Here is an 18,638-nt window from a genome sequence, read left to right on the forward strand (position 1 = left end):
TGCTATCACATTAATACCACCTAGAAATCTAGAAATAAAACTAATTTCTGCAAATTATAATTTTTAAAGATTTTAATTCATAAGTGTGTTTTCTATTATAACACAGACCTGGTTTTGTAATAGAATTCATCAGAAAAAAAAGGGAATTATTTTAAGTGGCTCTACTGAGCTTATCTACTATGTCCTGTGAAGTTTTTGTAGTCAGAAAACTAGCATTTCAGACGAGATCTGGCACATTTAGACTGGTATGGCCATAGCCAAAAACTAGCATTTCAAAATGTGCTGAATACAGCTTCTCTGGTCTGATACATAAAAAAGAATGCCTTATTTTTCTTGGGCATGCAAAGCTCAGGGTTACAAACATTTTGTCATTAGCCTGTCAAAATTTCTACCAAGAACTATTGTTATCTCCTAGACCAGAACTGTCTAGAGAGAAGTTTCTGAGATGATGGAAATGTTCTTCCTATATCTGCACTAATAATGGTAGCCACCAGTCACATGTGGCTACTGAGCACTTAAAATGTGGCTAATGCAACAGAAAAAATAAAATTTTTCATTTATTTGATTAATTTAAATAACCCCATGTGGCTATATTGGCCCCATAGTTCCAGATCACTATTGCAACATCCTACTGCCAGAGTTGAACTTCACATTCAAAAAGACAATTTTGCCAATGTTTAAATATTAAAATTGCTTAAAGTATATGTTAAGTTTGAAAATTAAGACACTTCCATTATAAAAATGACATTTTACATGGCCATAAAAGCAAAGAATTTTCACTTATTTTGTGAAAGTTCATAAAGCTTTTATGGGTGCTTCTTGATCTTTGATATAACTTTGATTTTAAAGTATCCCAGAAAATTTGCTATCTTGATATACAGTAATTTAGTAATATTACCATATTGTCTCTGGTGAAAATCTAGGTTGAGAAAAATTTAGTTAAGGCACTAGTACTATTCTACTTTTGTTGCTCAAGGGCAAGAATTATAAATGGCACAAGAAGCAGGAAAGAGACAGAGCTAGCAAAATGCTCACTGCCCCAACTCCTCCCAACTTGTGCAAAAGGCATAGTGGGGCCAGGCATGACTGGATGCATCATGGGTTGTGCTGTAGGAGAGGCACCCCAATTCTCTGTCGCTATACCTATTTTTAGAGGAGTTAGGAGGCGATATTGAGGTCAGAAGACTCTGGTCTTCGCAACTGGGATTATTTTCACACTGGCATAAGAAACCTACTGTTCTTGGGCACCCAATGTCCAGGAAGTTTTGGTTTCAGCACTAGGATCAGCTGGAGTCCTTAAAGCACTCCCTGCTGAGCTAGCTTAAAACTAGGTTACCTGAGGTAGAACCACAGGGCTCATCCAGTGGACCAATTGGTATGTCTCTCTGTAACTCTGAAGCAGTTGTGCTTCACAGGTTAAGCCAAATTTCAAAAGCAAGGGGCCTTATTAAATTACAGCACATTTTGTACACTGAAAAATATTCGAAATGATTTGGACCTAACAAATACTAAAATAGCGATAGAATTTAGGCCAATACAATTAAGAACAAAACACATCTCAAAGTATGTACATGTACATATAACTCTGGGGATGGGTCTAATAAGGAATACAGCAGCTTTATGTGTTTTTAGATGATTTAGGTTACTGTGTAATTTTTGGAAATAATAATGAGACCGTAGAAAGAAATGTGAGTCTAATAATAGACCCTAAAATAATCAAATTATATTTTACATAGCCTTCTAATGAAAGCAATTTCATCTTTTAAAAATGGTGGGATTAATCGGATTATGAAACTGATAAAACCAAACCCCAATAAAAGTAATTTCCTTCCTTAAAATCTTTTATTGTTTTTCTTTTTTCTTTTTTTTTTTGAGACAGAGTCTCACTCTGTCACCCAGGCTGAAGTACAGTGGTGTGATCTCGGCTTACTGCAACTTCCGCCTGCTGGGTTTGAGCAATTCTCCTGCCTCAGATTCCAGAGTAGCTGGGAGTACAGGCGCCTGTCACCACGTCTGGCTAATTTTTGTATTTTTAGTAGAGACAGGGTTTCGCCAAGTTGGCCAGGCTAGTCTTGAACTCCTGACCTCAGTTGATCTGCCCACCTCAGCCTCCCAAAGGGCTGGGATTACAGGTGTGAACCACTGTGCCTGGCCCCCCTTAAAACTCTTTAATGATGTCTCATTGCTTACAGATTATAGTTCAAGCTCCCAAACATGGAACACACGACCCCTTCTTCTTGTTCCTAAGAACTTAAAATGGCAGTCTCAATTCTTACCACTTCCTGCCTCGCCTATGATACACCAGCAACACCAGATTGCTTGTAATTCTTGACAAACACCTAACACAGCTTGTTGTACATCTGGTGTTTCTTTACAGCACCCAATCTGTCAATAACTGCCATAACCTTCATTCTTATCCTTAATCAAAGTGCAATTCAGTCACTACTTTCTCTAGGTAGCCTCTTCTAATTTCTCTAGACTAGGTTAGGTACCACTCTGAGTTTCTATAAACTCATGTCAATTACTGCACTAATTATATAACGGAATATGCTCTAGTGTTTCTTCTACCAACTACACTGTGAAGTCCTTCAGGGAGGCAAATGTGTCTTACTTATCTCTGTATCCCCAGTACTTAGCACAGCATTTGCCATGTTAGGTACTCAATAAATATTTGTTGAAGAAAGGATTCAATGGCATTTTAATCAACATTATTAACAACTCTTCAGCCTAGTTTACTCTGAAGGCAAACTAGGGTTATATACTTTTAGATAGAGTTGTAAATACAAACACATATAGTTGTTTTACTTCTCATTTATTGTTGTTTTGACCTCAGAGAACCAAAGATGTAAATGGAGATGTATATTAAGTATGAAGAAAGAGGGACATCTCTGAGAAATACCAGCCAACATATGATATGCAAAAAAATAAAAGGGGAAATTGTGTGGGGAGAAGGTCCATCAATCCAAAAATAATGGCCATAAAGTGCCAGATAATCTAGTTCCAGATGCAAACCTAAATATAAATTCCACCTGCTTCTGGTGAAAATGACATGCATTAGGTTGTAAGAATATGAACCAAGTATCAATTGTCTGCTTGAAGAAGCTGAACGTGTTTAACTGTTATATTAATAAATTCAACCTTTACTATTATAGAATGCTAGCTGTTTATAATAATTAAAATGAATATTGCTTGAATTTTAAAATATTGATAATTATATATATTAAAACTAGAAGTGATTTCAGAGATAATCTGGTACAACATTTTATAGATGAAAGACATCAAGGCCCAGGGAAACTAAGTGACTTTGTTCAAGATCATACAGGTAGTTAGAATGAACAGACTGTTTTACTGCTAATTCAGTTTTCCTTCTGGTACATATTGCCTGGGAGGGAATTTCATTAATTTTCTTCTAAAATGTATTCATGAGATTTACATCCAATCTCAATAATATCATTTTAGAAGAAAATTACTTCAGTAAAAATAAATTTTTATTCAAATAAGATATTTCATAAACTATGCTAAAATTATAGGAAATTTACTTAGGAATACCAAGATAATTTCTGGGGGGAAAATTACTGATCATTAAAATATTTTAATTTGCATATTACATTAGTTAATGAGGATTGACTTTTGCTCTTCTCAATCATTATTGTGTCACCATTCAGAAACCTAATGACCTAATTTATAATCTCTACAATTAACAGTAATAAAACTTACAAATAACTCAATTAACTATTTCACTACAATTACTATCATTTTTAACTATCTTACTCAATGGAATGAGGTCATTGCCTTTGCAGCATCTTCTAATCATTTTTTAATATTTCATTTTACTATTATTTTTTCAAGGCTAGTCAAGTCAAGCAGTGGGAGTGGAGAAACACTACCGAACTTGGGTCAGCCTCATTTTTAAAAAAGCTTTATATTAAAAACCGATTTTTAAAATCTTGATAATTGAAGAACTGTATTTTCAAAAAATTAGCAGCAAAGGCAAAACAAAACCCTAAAAACCTGTTGGCTCTGTATTTTTCTCCCAGTTACTGACTGATCTATTTAAACAAAAGCATTTCGAGAGGCCCAAACGACTAAATTAGGTTATGGAAAGGCTGAAAGCGTAAGAGCTGTCATGGCTGCAATGCTATTATAGAAGAGGGCTGTGGATACAGCTTCCCTAGAATTTAAGCATGGGTAAGCATATGTTAAGAGGAGTTATAAGGCTCCCTGAGTCTTACTGAGGGTACCCACATTGGGTGCCGGGTGAAAGAAGAATCAGTAAACCTTTCTAGCCTGTGAGGTTAAGTATACTTAGCTGATTTCATTATCACGAATTCACCTGCAGCCATATCTGTAGGTGATCAATTTGAAAATTTCTACGTGCACCATAGTGAGGTATTTGCAATCTTTGGTGCTATGCCATGATGTTGGTTGATATTCGATGCTTCTACAACATAAGCATTTACTTTATTGGGCATAAGGGATACCTAAGTATTAAGCAAAGTAACACCGATCAATGTGAAAATAGAAATTTAAAAAACAGGGCCGGGCGCGGTGGCTCAAGCCTGTAATCCCAGCACTTTGGGAGGCCGAGATGGGCAGATCACGAGGTCAGGAGATCGAGACCATCCTGGCTAACACGGTGAAACCCCGTCTCTACTAAAAATACAAAAAACTAGCCGGGCGAGGTGGCAGGCGCCTGTAGTCCCAGCTACTCGGGAGGCTGAGGCAGGAGAATGGCGTGAACCCGGGAGGCGGAGCTTGCAGTGAGCTGAGATCCGGCCACTGTACTCCAGCCTGGGCGGCAGAGCAAGACTCCATCTCAAAAAAAAAAAAAAAAAAAAAAAGAAATTTAAAAAACATATCTACTAATATGTATTTGAAAATGCTTACCCATATAAAATTTCCATTATTATATAAAGGCTTTCATGATGCAACTCCCTGGCTCTTAAATTTTAAAAAGTACAGAATAAAATTCTTAATTCTATTTTTTGACACTGCTCTTGAGGTTGCCACAAAAGGAAAAGAGAGAAACACCCCAAACTGCTCATTTATGAAAACATAAGTTCAGTGTGAAATTTGCTTTAAAACTACAAATTATGTCTGACAAAATAAATATATATGCTCACATTTATAAAATTTTCCACATTACTCATAGAAACAAGCTTCACAAAATTTACATACTGAATACAATAAAAATCAGTTCTAATAAAGATTTAGCTATCTTCCTAAATAAAAATTTCTGTGTTTGAGGTATCACTGTAAGACATGCCAATATGGCACATTTGTAAAACAACCCAGGAGTCTATCCTAAAAATCCTGACCAACTCAGCATCATCTCTGCAGACTTACTAACAGGCTGAACTAATCTCTTTATATAAGAAAGAAATATTTCAATTATTACAAAAACAAAGGAGGCAGGTACTAGAAATTCTGCATTTCGTAGAACAGTGAAACTTTGTTAGAGATATTTTCATGATCATCTTCCTGCAGACACCATTCATTTAAAAAGTCCTAGTCAAGACCATTAAGCAGCTGCACCTTCTATGACATTGAAAAAAAATCCCTAGAGATTTAGAAAAAAAAGAAGAATTTCACTATCTTTAAAAGATATTCTATTTTAGTATATAAAGCTATTAAATTTTTCTGTGTCAAGAGCAAAACATTACCCCTTACCTAGCTTCATGACTGGAAGGTGGACACCTGAATCAGCAATACTCATTAGCTGCTACGTAGATGACCCGTGTTGACTGCGGTAAAGCCATTTTACAATCAACTAATGAAGTAATAACACTAGCCAAACACACAGAGACACAAATACCAAAAACGATGTGTTTAGTATACACAAATAGCTATACTTGGGGCATGGTGATCAAGTAACAAGACTGATTTATTACTTTGCAGTCATAGCACATTAAAAATATATTGCCAGAGGGATAATGGTCCCACATATGAAAAATGTCTATGGGGAAAAGGCTGTGATTTATTGCAAAGCACAATATATAGCAAATTCCAAAGAAGGGCAAACACTTTTTAAAAACAAATTTTTAAATTTAATGGCTTAAGCCAAAGTCTCAGTTACTTTCTGGAGAATTCAGAATTAGGTGTAGAAGACTGCTTTTCCTTTTTTCTCTTCTTTTTTTCCTTTTTGTGATGTTTCCCTTTTTTTGATTTGCTCTTTTTTTCTTTTTTCTTTTCTTTCTTCTGATATTTTTGTTTCTTTTGTTTTGAAGTGTCCTCTTCAGTGGAACTGGATGAGTAAGACCTATGGATAATAATACACACTGACTGAGAATTGCATTTATGACTGATAGATAAATTTAAGCGGGATTTGAACTGCCTTAAATTCTTCTTGAAGTAAGGTAGTGAGTATAAACATAAACTTAAAATGTGCTTCATATATTTGCATTCCCTTAAAACACTGAATTTAGAATTTGTGCTGCTTGGTCACAGAAATTAACAAAATTAGTATCTCTATTCCACTCAATTTTAGTAATGAGTTTTAAATTCAGTAAGGATGAAATTATTTTTCTGTGACTTTTGGTTTTTCATGCAGTTATACCATTCAAAATCCTAAAATGCAAACAAAGGGGCATTCACCAAGCCTTATTATATTCACTTGTGTATATAATAACTTAGCATATTTTCTTAAAACTGCCTCAAAAGTTGCAATTCTCTATTTTAAAGGGCTATAATTTTGCGTTCATAGGAATGAATTAAAGCTGAAAGTTAGCAAATTAAAATTCTGCTGATTTTTTCAAGTACTGGGTCCGTCTAGACGGAGAGTAATGAATACTTGCATTACAAAATAATTTTCATTAGTTACAAAGGATGCTTTTATGCTAGATATAAATGAAAAAGGATGGGTTATCATTATGCGTTTGAAAAATATTGCTTTAATACTAAATTGGAAACATTGGTTGGATTCCTTCCTCTAATATTAAAAAAAAAGGAAAAGAAAAAGAAAAAGAACAGAAAACACTGTCTTTCAAGATCTTACGTAAAGAGATGTGCAACATTCTACCTATACTCAAACTCAAAATATGAGTGACAAGACAGAAACTGAGTGTATTTAAAATGTAAAAAAAGGTACCTGAAGAGTTAGTTTAGTGATCTAAATATTAGGAGTTAAAACTCAAACTAAGAAAACCTGAGACGGACATAAAGGAGGTGCCAATGTAAATTCAGGAGACTACAGGGGTCCAAGGCTATCTTGTGTCTGTATAGTGTGTGAATTCCTTGACTGCCTTCCTCCTTTAGTGACTCCGAGTTTTCCCTTATTTTTGTAATGTTGTGTTCCTTTCTCCTCCTTGTTTGTCTGCTTACTCAGACTTCCGACCATCTGTTAAAGCTTATTATCTCATGTATTCTCCTGCTCCCTTGCCTCTTCAGTTCTGTTATTCTCGAATCTTGTCTACTTTCCTGTTTTAAAGACCCTGCTTGACTTGACCTCTGGATTCTGACTAAAGCTTCTTCCCTGCCTGCACTTTTTTCTTTAGCTTTTTGGTCCCAGAGTTTTTTTTTTTTTTTTTTTTTTTTGAGACAGAGTTTCACTCTTGTTGCACAGGCTGGAGTGTAATAGCGTGATCTCAGCTCACTGCAGCCTCCACGCCCCCGAGTTCAAGCGATCCTTCTGCCTCAGCCTCCCAAGTAGCTGGGATTACAGGCACCAACACCACCATGCCTATTTTTTTTTATTTTTGTATTTTTAGTAGAGATGGGGTTTCACTGTGTTGGCCAGGCTGGTCTCAAACTCCAGACCTCAGGTGATCGACCCGCCTTGGCCTCCCAAAGTGCTGGGATTACAGGAGTGAGCCACCATGCCTAGCCTGAAGTCTCAATTTTAAGATAAAATTTTAGGCTGTGGCATAGCAACACGTTCAGGTGGCACTATCTCTGCTAAATGTGCACAGAAAAGTTAGTTTAATTTCAGGTTTGTGATGCTCAAGGTAAACAGGCCCAAATAAATAATCTGTTACTATAAAAGAAATATTTGGGAGGCCAAGGCAGGTGGATCACAAGGTCAGGAGATTGAGACCATCCTGGCTAACACGGTGAAACCTTGTCTCTACTAAAAATACAAAAAAATTAGCCAGGCATGGTGGCGGGTGCCGGTGGTCCCAGCTATTCGGGAGGCTGAGGCAGAAGAACGGCATGAACCCGGGAGGCAGAGCTTGCAGTGAGCTGAGATCGCGCCACTGGACTCCAGCCTGGGCGACAGAGCAAGACTCCGTTTCAAAAAAAAAGAAAAAGAAAAGAAATATACAGATGTATCTCAACTTACGACGGGGTTACGCCCTGATAAATCTATCTGCAGCTGAAAATACACAAAATACACCTACCCTACTGAACATCATAGCTTAACCTGGCCGCCCTTAAACATTCTCAGAACACTTACATTAGCCTCTAGTTGGGCAAAATCATCTAACACAAAGCCTATTTTTATAATAAAGCGTTGAATATCTCATGTAATTTATTGAATACTGTCCTGAAAGTGAAAAATAGAATGGCTCTATGGGTACCTGAAGTACATTTCTACTGCACTATCATAAAGTTGAAAGATCATATCGAACCACAAAAATTGGGAACTATCTGTATTAGAATTTGGAAGACTATTAGATAATCTCATTTCCTATAAGCAATCCATCTTGCTGTGCTGCAACACATGAGTTAATAATACATGAACAGAAAACCCTGAGCTCTACATTCCTATTTGTTTTTATATTAAAGATTATTAGTTAACTCCTAACACTTGAAAGTGAGCTACTTTTCCAATTTATAAGACACCTGAAATATTAAAATACATGTATTAAATGCTCTATAAAAACTACGAAGTGGCAGCCCCTGGTTTCTAGAACCTATTCTGTATGAGAACTGGGTCTAAACTAGAATTATGGTTAATTGCTTTTAAAAAATGCCTGTATGTGCAAATTTATGCTAGTATGAATGAAACTGCACTGATTAACAAGAGAAATGGCCACTTACTACTTTCAATAATTTCTTTAACCAGTTAGTTTTTAAAAGAGTTAATAGTAAAAATGCACAGGTGGCTGAAGACTGGAAGGAAGTTATGATGCCAGTGATTCCTTCAGGTCTTTCACAACCCTCATCAGCCATCATTCATATACATATATATATATATATATGAACTTGTCATGCTAAATATATGTAAATATAAATACAAATGTGTGTGTATGTAGGTGCATATGTGCATATATATAATTATATATATATAATATATAAAACTATATATATATAATACATATAAAAAAATATATATATTTTTTTGTCGTGGGGTGCGGGCGGCAGACAGGGTCTTGCTGTGTTGCCCAGGCTGGAGTTTAGCGGTGTGATCACATCTCCTGGGCTCAAGCAATCCTTCCACCTCGGCCTTCCATGTAGCTGGGAACACAGGTACATGCCACCACACTTGGATGTTTTTTTTTTCCTTTTGCAGAGATGAGGTCTCACTATGTTGCCCAAGCCTGTCTCAAACTCCTGGGCTCAAGCCATTCTCCTGCCTTTACCTCTCAAAGTGCTGGGATTATAGGCATGAGCCATCGCACCTGGACAGCATGACAAGTTCTATTAAATTCTATTAATAAGTTAATTTATTAGCCATGGTAATATTACAAGAATACAAATATTTTTGTCAACTTCATGTATATGAAGACAAAATATAAAGAGTTTAAACTTAAGCTCAATGAAAAGCTTAGTTGTTGAAGAAAAAATATTAAATTAACTGTATTATACGTAAAAAATAAAATTTTATAATCCATCCTAGACTCATAGGCCTGCTTTGTTTTTTAAAATGCTGTTAAAAAATACCTTTTCCTTTTTTTTTTCAATTTGATTTTTTCTTTGCTTTTTTCTTTTTTCTTTTCCTCTTCTTCATTTATTCCTGGGAGGTGAGAAGAAAAAAATCCAGTCATCATGAGTCTATATATTAATATGGCATGTAAATACGTTAAAGTTTTAGCTGTTGGTGAATTTCACTGGTTAGGATATTGTACTTCTTTTGTAATAATTTTCCCCTTTCTTAATTATCTTTATCCATTAAAAAACTCATAAAAGTATTAAATGCTTTTTATAAACATTTCAAATACTAAGTCCATCAAGCAAAAAAATGCAAGTACCCCACCTCTAATTCCCATAGGACGTCAATGCCAGTGGTTTGATGGGCACCATTTGGGCCTCAAAAAGCAGAACAGTACAACAGTGCACAGTTTTAAAACTTTCTTCTGCAACAAAATTAGGATCATGCAATACATATTATTCTCTAACTTGTTTTTTAAATACACTATTCGGTGTCTATTCTTCTAGGCATTCTTTTTACAAAACCAAACACACACACATTTACTCATACACACACATTTACTCATACACACACATTTACTCATATACACATAGTTGCACGTAAGTTCCAAGTATTTTTTTGCCTTTGAAAAACGTACTGTCACATATATTTTGCAGCTTATTTTTTTCACTTAACATAGCAGATATTTACCTTTGTCATTAAACATATATCAATATCATTATTAAACACAGAATAGTGTTCCCATGAGCCATAATTTATCAATTTCTACTTTCATTGTTAGAAACAATAAGCAATAGAAATCTTTTACATATAAGAAGTATTTCTGGGTGACAGAGCTTGTTTACGTTTATTTAAAGAAAGAACAGGCCGGGCGCAGTGGCTCACGCCTGTAATCCCAGCACTTTGGGAGGCGAGGTGGGCGGATCACGAGGTCAGAAGTTCAAGACTAGGCTGGACAACATGATGAAACCCCACTTCTACTAAAAATATAAAAAATTAGCCAGGTGTGGTGGCAGGAGCCTATAATCCCAGCTACTCATGAGGCTAAGGCAGGAGAATTGCTTGAACCCGGGAGGCAGAGGTTGCAGTCAGCCGAGACTAAGCCACTGCAGTCCAACTTGGGCAACAGAGTGAGACTTAGTCTCAAAAAAACAAAACAAAACAAAACAAAAACAAAAAACAGCAATACATTCAATTTTACTTTAATAAAAGAATATTAAAGTAAAATTCAAGAAATAGCTTTTCTACAAGAAAGATTATTTCCCAAAAGAGCTCTCTAAAGAAAAAAGACTATAAAAAACTAAGAGTTTGGAGCTATTCTTCTTTTTTTTTTTTTTTTTTTTGAGACAGAATCTGGCTCTGTCACCCAGGCTGGAGTGCAGTGGCATGACCTCAGCTCACTGCAAGTTCCAACTCTCGAGTTCATGCCATTCTCCTGCCTCAGCCTCCTGAGTAGCTGGGACTACAGGCAACCACCACCAGGCCCAGCTAATTTTATGTATTTTTAGTAGAGACAGGGTTTTCACCATATTAGCCAGGATGGTCTTGATCTCCTGACCTCATGATCCGCCCGCCTTGGCCTCCCAAAGTGCTGGGATTACAGGCTTGAGCTACCACGCCTGGCTGTAAACATTTTAAAATATCTGTGTATATATATGTATATATTCCAAATCTATATATTTTCTAATTATGAAAGCAATGTACGTTCAAGGTAGAGACTTTATAGGTTTCAGAAAAAATGTATAAATAAGAGAATTAAAGTTTTGCTGTTAGGATCTCCTTTTAGTAGCCAGGAAGACTTGGGGTTATTTGGCAAGGTAGAGAATAGAGATCAGTTTGTCTCATAAAATCCTAGGAGATTTTTATTGACCACACTTTATTCAACAAATATTTACTAAATGCTTATGTGTCAGGCACTGTGCTATGTACTGGGTCTTTGCTGTGCATGATCCTTGCCCACAGGGAACTTACAGTTAAGTGGTGAGAAAGAAAATGAACAGGCAAAGATAGCACTCTAAGTGAAGAGCAAGGATAGTGCACGTCAGGAAGAGGAAATCGGTGCCAAAGCTCCAAGGCAAAAAGAGTTTGGTGCATTCTAGAAACTAACAAGAGGTTGTTGCAGATAGAAGGGGAGGGGCAACTATGAATAAGAATGAACACGAATGAGAACAGATGAACAATAAATCATAAATACATGTAGAGTACCTTGAAATGAGAGGCCAGAGAGGTAAGCAGGAACTTGCTTATTCAAGACCATGAAGGCAGCAGTAAGGATTTTACATTCTAAGTGAGATGGACTGTGTGATCGGCAGTCTTAACATGTTAAATGAATTGGAAAGGGCTAAAGGGAAAAGTCAGGGGAATAATAAAGTAACTGGAGTAATGCAGGCCAGAGACAGTGGTGCCCTGAATAAAGGCAGTGGAGGTGGTGGTATGTGTGTGAGAAGGACGATGGAACGAAAGGAATCAAGGATGACCACCAGGATTTTAGCAGTGCCATTGATTAAAATGTGGATTGGTGGGAAGTGGGTTGGAGACTGGAGGACAATTGTGGGTGGGGAGTGGAGACTTCAATTGTAGACATATGAGATCTAAAAGACTTGTTTGACATCCAAGTAGGTAACTGAAGTAGGCAGTTTGGTATGTGATTCTGAAGTTTAGAGATTAGTCTGAACACACACACTGATCAGCTTACAGATAGTATTTAAAACTATGGGGAATAAATAAAATTATTTAGTTAGAGAATGATGAGAAAAAAATACAGGGAGTAAAGCCCAGGAAGATCATCTGCATCTTGAGGAACTCCAACATTTACGGGCTGAGAAGAGCAGGAAGAAGAGCTATCAAAAAGATTGACAAAGAAGGGCCACAGGGTTGGAAGAATACCAGAACCAAGAAGTAGGAACGTTAAAGAAGAGAGGGGCCACCTATCAGATAGTACCTAAAGGCCAAGTAGAATGTGGATAGAAAAATGTCAAATAGATTTGGCAAAAAGTAATTAAAGTCCTTGACAAGTGGACTGAAAAACAAATGGAAATAAAAAGGTAGAGAAAGTAAGAATAAATAACTTTTCTGAGAAGTTTAGCTAGAAAGCGGCAGAGAAATGGGATGTTAGCTAGAGGTATGCAAAGGATCTAGGGAAGAAGGGGGGAAAAACAAGAAAAAAATTGATGCTGATTGAAATGATGATGTAGAGAGGGGATAACTGAAGAAATAAAATTCTTGAAGAAAAAGATTCATAGCAATTATGGTAGGACATGCCTTTGAAAGGAGGGACAGTCCTTCCATTTTAACTGAAGGAAAGAAAAGAAAGATGGATATATATGCAAATTTGTGGATTAAGTAATTGGAAGCTAATCTGGTGTCTTCTATTTTGTCAATGAAAGAGGGAGTCATTAGCCGAAGGCGGAAGGGAGAAGTGGGAAGTCTGAAGACTGGGGGAAAGGTACAAAATAAGTATGAGGAGTGAACTTGCAAAAATAAATGCAAGCTGAGATTAGGGATCATGAATTTATAAAAACACGAGTCTGCCTCTTTACCTTTGCACTGCTGTAAGGGGATCAGCATGGAGAAGGCAAAGAGAGGTCCATCCATATTTGGGGTCTTGCTAGATAAGGGTAAAAGATAAAGAAATGAGTAAGGCAGTTACTGATATTTGCAAAAGAATAATTATGATAATGTATGATGGAATCTAAGCTAGATAAGGGGAAGACTAACTGAATGAAAGTGGTGGGTCAATAGCCTGAGGGTCTTTACATTAAATAAACTGGAAAGATAAGAACTTGGCGTAAAAAGCGTAGAGTGTATGACATTAATTTTGGAGGCTGAGAACAAGGTCCAGGGTACAATCATGGAAATGTGTGGCTGAGGTGAAGAGACAGAAAAGATCATTTTCAATGATAAGGTCCAGAAGATGAGCTAGGGTGTTGGCAGGTCATTCACAGGTCATCTAAGAAAGTCTCTAAGAACAATGAGAGGACTTGAGATGAAAAAAATAAGACAATTGAGAGTTTGAGGGTGGAGGATCGCGTGAGACCCAGAGTTAGAAACCAGCCTGGTCAACATAGTGACACCATGTCTTTATAAAAGAAAAAAAAATTAGCAGGCATGGTGGCATATGCCTGTAGTCTCAGCTACACTGGAGGCTGAGGCGGAGGATTGCTTGGGCCCAGGAGTTTGAGGCTGCAGTGATTCACGAAGCCACGATTGCGTTACTACACTCCAGCCTAGACAACAGAGTGGGACCTTGTCTCAAAAAAAAAAAAAAGAAAGGAGTCTTCAAATAATTGTGAGGAATGGCCTGCAGTAGATATATGAAGACAATAAAAATGGGAAGAAGCAGGAGAGCCAAATGACAGGAGTCTCAAAAGGGCATTTTGCTAAGACAATACGTTGATGATGTCCTGAAGATATAAAAAATGTGAGTTATTAAAGACAACCAGTGGGAAGTATGTAGTTTAGAGAACTAAAAATGTAATTAAGAAAAGGAAAAAAAAATGGCCAGACCAAAGATAAAATGTATTACGGAGGAAAGCAGTCTTGAAATTCCAAGAACTATTTTTAACGTCTTCCAGCTCTCAGTTATCTCTCTTCCTTTCTGGAGGTGGCGCTGGCCACCTCTTTCCTGAGTGCTATCAGCTAAGGTGTCAATGGTTGGCATACTAAGTTGGAAAAAATAATTAAAGGCAAAGTGAAGAAAAACAGGATGGGGGAAATAAGGCATTTTTAAAAAAATCACATCCAATGACAATGTACATCTGGAGACTCAGAAATTGTACAAATAAGTACTATAGGTTACTTATCTCTATTTCTAGTATCCAGGATTTTGTCAGTTACGCCAACAGCTTTTTAGAAAACTGATCAATGCCATTTGTCCTGAAAAACTTCTCTCCATTATGACAGAAGTACTAAAACAATGCAAGTGATGAAATGCTGGGAGAGATTCTATACTATTTAAGCAGAATGAATAATATGATTTTTGAAGCTCACCTATTTCAATTACATGAAATACTTGGAAATGACAAAACACTCTATCAGCTCAGGTTCCTATTTGCAAATGACATGACAATTTACACTGATATTCCCAAGGAGTCTAAAAAAATCTAGAATTAGTTCAGCAAGAAGAAAAAATAAACAAACAAAAATCAATTCATTTTTATTAGCAACGAACATGCAGAGAACAAAATTAAAGTTACAGTATCATTTATAATTTTCCAAAAAAAGTATATAAAAAGTGTATAGGCCTTATATGCTGAAAACTACACAGTGCTGATTAAAGAAATCCAAGAAGTTTTAAATAAACAAAGAGACACATCATGTTCATGGATCAGAAGACTCAACGAAGTAATGACGTCCATTCTCCCCAAACTGATATACACATTTAATGCAATTCCTATTCAAAATCCTAGCAAAGCTTTCTGTAAATATAGACATGAGTTTATAATTTTTACGGACACGAAAAGGAACTAAAATAGCTTGAACAATTCTGATGAAGAATAAAGTGGAAAGAATTAGTATCCTCATTCAAGACTACTTTTTAGCTATATTAATAAAGCTTATGTGGTATTAGCGGAGGCAAAGACACATCGATCAACAAAACAGCACAGAGAATCCAGAAACAAGCACACACAAATAGAACCAACCGATTTTTTTTGGCGGGAGGAAAAAAAAGCAAAGCAATTTAATGCAGGAAAGACAGCCTTTTTAAGAAATAGTGTTGGAACAACTGAACAACCATAGGCAAAATCAAGCCTCACTGCTTACATAAAAATCAACTCAAAATTTATCATGGACTTAAATGTAAAATTAAAACCACAAAACTTTTAGAAAAAAATATATGAGCATTTTTCAGATCTATGCATAGGCAAAGAGTTCTTATATTTGACACCAAAAGTATAGTCTATAAAAGGAAAAATTGATAAACTAGACTTCATCAAAATTAAAAACTACTGCTTTGTGAAAGACCTGGTTAGAGGATAAAAAAGACAAATGCCATACTAGGAATAAATGCTTTCAAAACAGGTATCTGAGAAAGTACTAGTGTCTAGAATGGTATAAAGAATATCAACATGTATAAAGAACATACAAAATACACACATGTACCCACATATATATATACACACACACAGATATATCTATATATGTTCAGAACTCAACATTCAACAGTAATGAAAAGATGCATAACATTATTAGGCATTAGGAAAATGTAAATAAAACCACAATGGGCTATAACTACACATGTGTTAGAATGCTAAGCACAAAAATGCTGGTGACAAAGCCAAATGCTGGTCACTCATATGTTTCTCGTAGGGACGTAAAATGGTGCAGCCACTGTAGAGTTTGACAGTTTATTAGGAAACAAAACATACAACTACCATAACAACCCGGCAATTTTACTCTGGGGCATATGTCTCATAGAAATAAAGACTTATGTTCACCCAAATCCTGTTTATAGCAGTTTTATTAATAATAACCCCAAACTGACAATCCAGTGGATAAACACTTAAACAAACTGTAGTATATCCATAACACACACTACTATTCAGAAATAAAAAATAACGAACTATTGATACATGCAACAACCTAAGTCAGTCTGTAGAGAATTATAATTAGTGAAAAAAGCCCATCAGAAAGGATTATATACTGTAAGATTCTATTTACAAAACATTATTGAAATGACAATATTATAAAAACAGAGAGCAAAGTTTTGGTTTAAAGGGCTTAGGAAGGTGGTGAGGGCAACAGAGAAGTGGATATAGCTATCAAAAGACAGTATGAATGGTCGTGGTGGTGATGGAAATGTTCTGTGTAGACTGTATTAAAGACATTATCCTGCTTTGAAACTGAGTTTTCGAAGACGTTACCATTGAGGGAAACCAGGGAAGGGACAAAAGGGGTCTCTGTGTGATTTCTTACAGTTACATGTTAATCTACAATATTCTCAAAATAAAAATTTCGATTAAAAAATCAATTATCACATATGTATGGGTCTATTCTGTTCCATTGATCTATCTTTACATCGATACTACACTTTCATGATTGCCTGTGGCTTTACAAAAAATCTTGAAATTAGGTTGTGTTAGTTTTTCAATTTTACTAATCCTTTTGAAAGTGTTTTGGCTTTTCTAGGTTCTTTACATTTCCAATTGGCTTGTCAATTTTTTTTATTTTTATTTTTAGAGATAAGGTCTTGCTTGGCTTGTCAGTTTCTCAAATGGCCTGCTGGAATTTTGATTGTGATTGCTTTGAATTTATAAATCTGCCTGGGGAGAAGTGACATTTATTTTAAAATTGAAACTTCCACTCAATGAATATAGCATATCTTTATTTCTTTCTTTAACTTCCCTCAACAATATTTTGTAAAATATATTTCAGTCTTGCATATCTTTTGTCAGATTTACATTCTTAGTATTTCATTTTTTATGCTATTGTAAAAGATATCTGTAAAATTTTAACTTCTGATTGTTCACTGCCAGTGTACAGAAATATAACTGATTTCTGCTAACTGATCTTGTGTCTTGCAACTTTGCTAAACTCAGTTATTAATTCTAGAAGCTTTTTTGATAGATTTAGTAGGTACTTCTACATAGATGATCATTCATCTGCAAAAAAAGACAGTTTTAAACTCTTTCCTGAAATCTGGATACTTTTGATTTATTTTTCATACCATACTGCAGTGGCTAGAATCTCCAGCAGAATGTTGAGTAGAAGTGGTATGAGTGGACATATTTGCCTTGTTTCTTATGTTATGGAAAGACTTCAGTCTTTTATGATTAAGTATGATGTAACATTTTGGTTTTTTATAGATTTTGTATGAAGTTAATGAAGTTCTCTTCTATTTCTAATTGGCTCAGAATTTTTTTATCAGAAGTATATGATGGACTTGCTGAATAATTTTTCTTAAAATATTGTGACAATAATATAGGTTGTTTTTAGTCTCTTAAATATCATGAATTACACTGACTTCTGAATATAAAACAAATGTATTCCTGAAATAAAACCAACTTAGTCATGATATACTTTTTATATACTGCTAGATTCAATTTGCTAAAATTCTCTTAAGAATTTTTGCATCTGTATTAATAAGTCTCTAACTTTCTTTTTTTGTAATATCTTAATCTGGTTTTGTTATCAGGGTAATGCTGGTCTCATAAATTGAGTTGAGAAATACTCTCCTCCCTTCAATTTTTAAAAAGATTTTGTGTACAAATTCTATTATTTCTCCTTTAAATGTTTTCTTGTAAGAGAAGCCACTGGGCATGAAGTTTGTTGAAGTTTTTATTTTTATTTATTATTTTTGAGACGGAGTCTCGCTCTGTCGCCTAGGCTGGGGTGCAGTGGTCGGATCTTGGCTCACTGCAAGCTCCGCCTCCCGGGTTTATGCCATTCTCCTGCCTCAGCCTCCCGAGTAGCTCCGGACTACAGGCGCCCGCCACTTTGCCCGGCTACTTTTTTTGTATTTTTTTAGTAGAGACGGGGTTTCACCGTGTTAGCCAGGATGGTCTCGATCTCCTGACCTCGTGATGCACCCGTCTCAGCCTCCCAAAGTGCTGGGATTACAGGCGTGAGCCACAGCGCCTGGCCTGAAGTTTTTAAACTAAACATTTAACTTAAGAGCTGCAGGGGTACTCTTCATATTTTAGATTTCTTCTTCAAACTTTTGCTGGTTTGTAACTTTCAAGTAATTTGTCCATTTTATCTAAGTTATCCAATTTATTGGCATAAAGTTCTTTAAAATATTCTCTTCTCCCTTTTATATCCATATGATCTGTAGTGTTATCAATTCTCTCATTTCTGGTTATCAGTTATATATGCCTTTTCTCTTTTT

General features: G+C 35.8%; 1 protein-coding gene across 1 annotated transcript in view; it reads right to left on the bottom strand.

The window, feature by feature from the left end:
• Positions 1-4,981: 4,981 nt before the first annotated feature.
• Positions 4,982-18,638, bottom strand: part of SREK1IP1 (SREK1 interacting protein 1) — a 46,079-nt gene continuing 32,422 nt past the window's right edge. The window contains exons 4-5 of the mRNA XM_025388230.1: positions 9,823-9,895; positions 4,982-6,259 (exon numbers count right to left, since the gene is read on the bottom strand). Of these exons, the coding sequence (XP_025244015.1) occupies positions 6,073-6,259; positions 9,823-9,895 (260 nt within the window). The 3' untranslated portion in view covers positions 4,982-6,072. The remainder of the gene's footprint in view (positions 6,260-9,822; positions 9,896-18,638) is intronic.

Source organism: Theropithecus gelada, chromosome 6 (genome assembly GCF_003255815.1).
Source record: "Theropithecus gelada isolate Dixy chromosome 6, Tgel_1.0, whole genome shotgun sequence".
Taxonomy (NCBI): domain Eukaryota; kingdom Metazoa; phylum Chordata; class Mammalia; order Primates; family Cercopithecidae; genus Theropithecus; species Theropithecus gelada.